At 56.2% G+C, this 2,581-nt stretch overlaps 1 protein-coding gene across 1 annotated transcript in view; it reads right to left on the reverse strand.

Annotated features, from left to right (window-relative positions):
* Nucleotides 1-2,581, reverse strand: part of WDR4 (WD repeat domain 4) — a 16,102-nt gene that overhangs the window by 6,283 nt on the left and 7,238 nt on the right. Inside the window, exons 4-6 of the mRNA XM_014532910.1 lie at nt 1,903-2,059; nt 1,178-1,290; nt 664-724 (exon numbers count right to left, since the gene is read on the reverse strand). Of these exons, the coding sequence (XP_014388396.1) occupies nt 664-724; nt 1,178-1,290; nt 1,903-2,059 (331 nt within the window). The remainder of the gene's footprint in view (nt 1-663; nt 725-1,177; nt 1,291-1,902; nt 2,060-2,581) is intronic.

The following is a 2,581-nucleotide window of genomic DNA, read 5'->3' on the forward strand; positions in this document are numbered from 1 at the left end:
TCTCTCTCTCTCTCCCTCTCCCTTCCTCTCTAAATCAATAAAAATATATTTTTAAAAATATGTTTAAGAAAAAAAAAGTCGTGTTTTTGTTTTTTTATAGAAAGAAAAATGGGTAACCACACACAGCAAAATGAGCAAAGGACACATGGTAACATGATGTCACATGCCAAGCTGTATTTGGGCCGAGTATGCACACACATGAGCATACATGTGCATAAACACACGGGCACATCAATGACCAGGCATTTGCACAAGGAGAAACACATGGGGATACTGAGCATGTGTCAGCAGCAGTGGTGACCAAACCCAGGTCCCTACAGACTCAGAAAGGGTTCCTCCACCAACTGTCTGAAATAGGATCACGATGTTACGACAGATGTAACAGTCCTTAGAACGGACTCCCTGCACAAGACCCTCCAGCTCTACACACACAGACCTGCATACACACTCACACCCACGTCCACAGCCACAAACAGGAGCAAGGCCCAGCCAGCTCTAAACTGCAGAAAACAAGCACCATCTAGTGGACGGCCACCAGTGAAGAAGGAACACTGACGTCCAAACCACGACTGGGAACAAAGGACAAGCTCTTGGCTGCAAGCATGGCTCCTGCTCGGTCCCTACAGAGGAACCCAGAGGGGCCCGTGGCGGAGTGGCACTCACCCCGGATGAGGACAGAAGCAGCTCAGGGTGGTCGGGCACCACGAAGATGCGGCTCACGAACCTGCAGCACAGAGAAGCAGAGTGAGCCGGTGCTGCTGTGACCTCCACACGACTCCTGTCACCTCAGAGACAAGCCTGTGCCCCTCAAACCCCTGACCTCCAACAAAACCGATATGAGTAACATGTGTAACTGGTGATGGCTGTGTGGATAGTGATGAGGAGGCTGGGAGCTCGCTGGCTGTGTATTCTCAGAAACCCAACAACATAATAGCCTCCACCAAGGGCGGCCCCCAGACCCAATGAAGCCCGGCCACCCTGCTGGACAGACCCATGTGTGCTCCTCTCAGCTGCCTGCACACAGCACCGGCCGCCTTCCAAGCCAGGGGGAGACATGGAAGACAGTGGGGGATGGAGGAGCAGCAACACTGCCCAGAGGCCAGACTCAGACCAGCTGGCCCTCAGCCTGAGGAACCACCTCTCCCCAGACACCATCTCAGGGCGGAGGGAGACTCACTCAGTGTGCCCCAGGCAGAAGGACTCGATGTTGTGCGGTGCCACGGCCCAGCTCACCCGGATCTTCTCATCCCGGTCAGCGGTGAGGACGTAGCGGTCATCAGGACTCACGGCCTATGCGAGGGGTGAGAAAGGACAGATCCAGTCACGGGACAGCCAGACACTTCCCTCCACCACCGCCCCTCAGACCTCTTGTCTCCAGCCCCCATTCCATATCCATGAAGACCCATCTCAACACAATTCCTTACTGCCACCCATGCCTTCCTGTCTCCAGCACCGAGTCACCTTCTTCTCCCTCCTATTTCACAGTCGCCAAGTCCTGACTCCCCCCATTATGCCTGCATGTCCCCGTGGGAACCCACCCCAGTTCCACCACCCATGGCTACAGCCCAGCCCTCACTGGGACAGCTCCTGGCTCAGGAGTTGGAAGGACACCATGGAGATGCCCGTGAAGCATGAAGGATGAACTCTGACCTCGTGACTGCGCCCCTCCACCGCATCAGCCTGACCTGGGCTGACCTCACGTCCGGAACCACCCAGCGCCTTCCTCACTCGCCCGCTGTCAGCCTCACGTGCCTGGATCCCAATCCTCCTGCTCATGTATCTGCAGAGGGCTGTCCCTGCCAACAGGCCCACCCCCCCCACCCAGACGCTCAGCGCAGACCCCCGCCCCCGCCCCACCTGAGCCCCACAGCAGAGTTAATAAGCACTTGGACCACCACATACCACATCCAGCAGCATCGACAGGTGCCCAAGTTCAAGTTTGCCACATTCATTCGGCTCCAGCACCGAAAAGGAGTAAACGTCCCCAGACTTGTCTGCCACCAAAACCTTCTCCTCAGAGTTCGTGAACGTCAGGGCCGTGCACCTCCTCACCACGGTCCTAGGAGGCCAGAGAGATGCCCAAGGTTGGCTGACAGACTGACACAGGTCAATGCAAGATCCTGCAACAGGCCTGCAAGCCGTGCGCTCCCAGCATGTGGAACTCCAGATGTCAGCTTGAAATGGAAACTGAAGCCTAAAGGAATTAGGACCCCAACACATCATCCCAACAGGCCCCCATGCTTCTCAGGAGCACAGGGACACATGGACAGAAAGGCTGGAGGAGGCCGCCCAGGCATCGCTGCCAGAGGAACCAGCAGGCCTGAAGACCGCAGGAGGAGGCACAATAAACATGGTAAAAACAATGACAAGAGAGACAATCAGGCTCCGGGTAAGATGCCTCAAAATTCTCCCAGCCCTGTGATTTCAACAATGGCTGTGCCCATTCTAATAGGCCAATTAAGCAGCTGTGACAGCCCAGCCACAGCACTCTGGGGGAGCAGCTAGGACAGTCCTCCAGGAGCTGGGCTGGGATCCAAGGAGCTCGGCCACCCCAGAGAGAATCCAGCCCCACCTTCACCCC

The sequence above is a fragment of the Myotis brandtii genome, unplaced genomic scaffold (genome assembly GCF_000412655.1).
Source record: "Myotis brandtii unplaced genomic scaffold, ASM41265v1 scaffold923, whole genome shotgun sequence".
Classification (NCBI taxonomy): domain Eukaryota; kingdom Metazoa; phylum Chordata; class Mammalia; order Chiroptera; family Vespertilionidae; genus Myotis; species Myotis brandtii.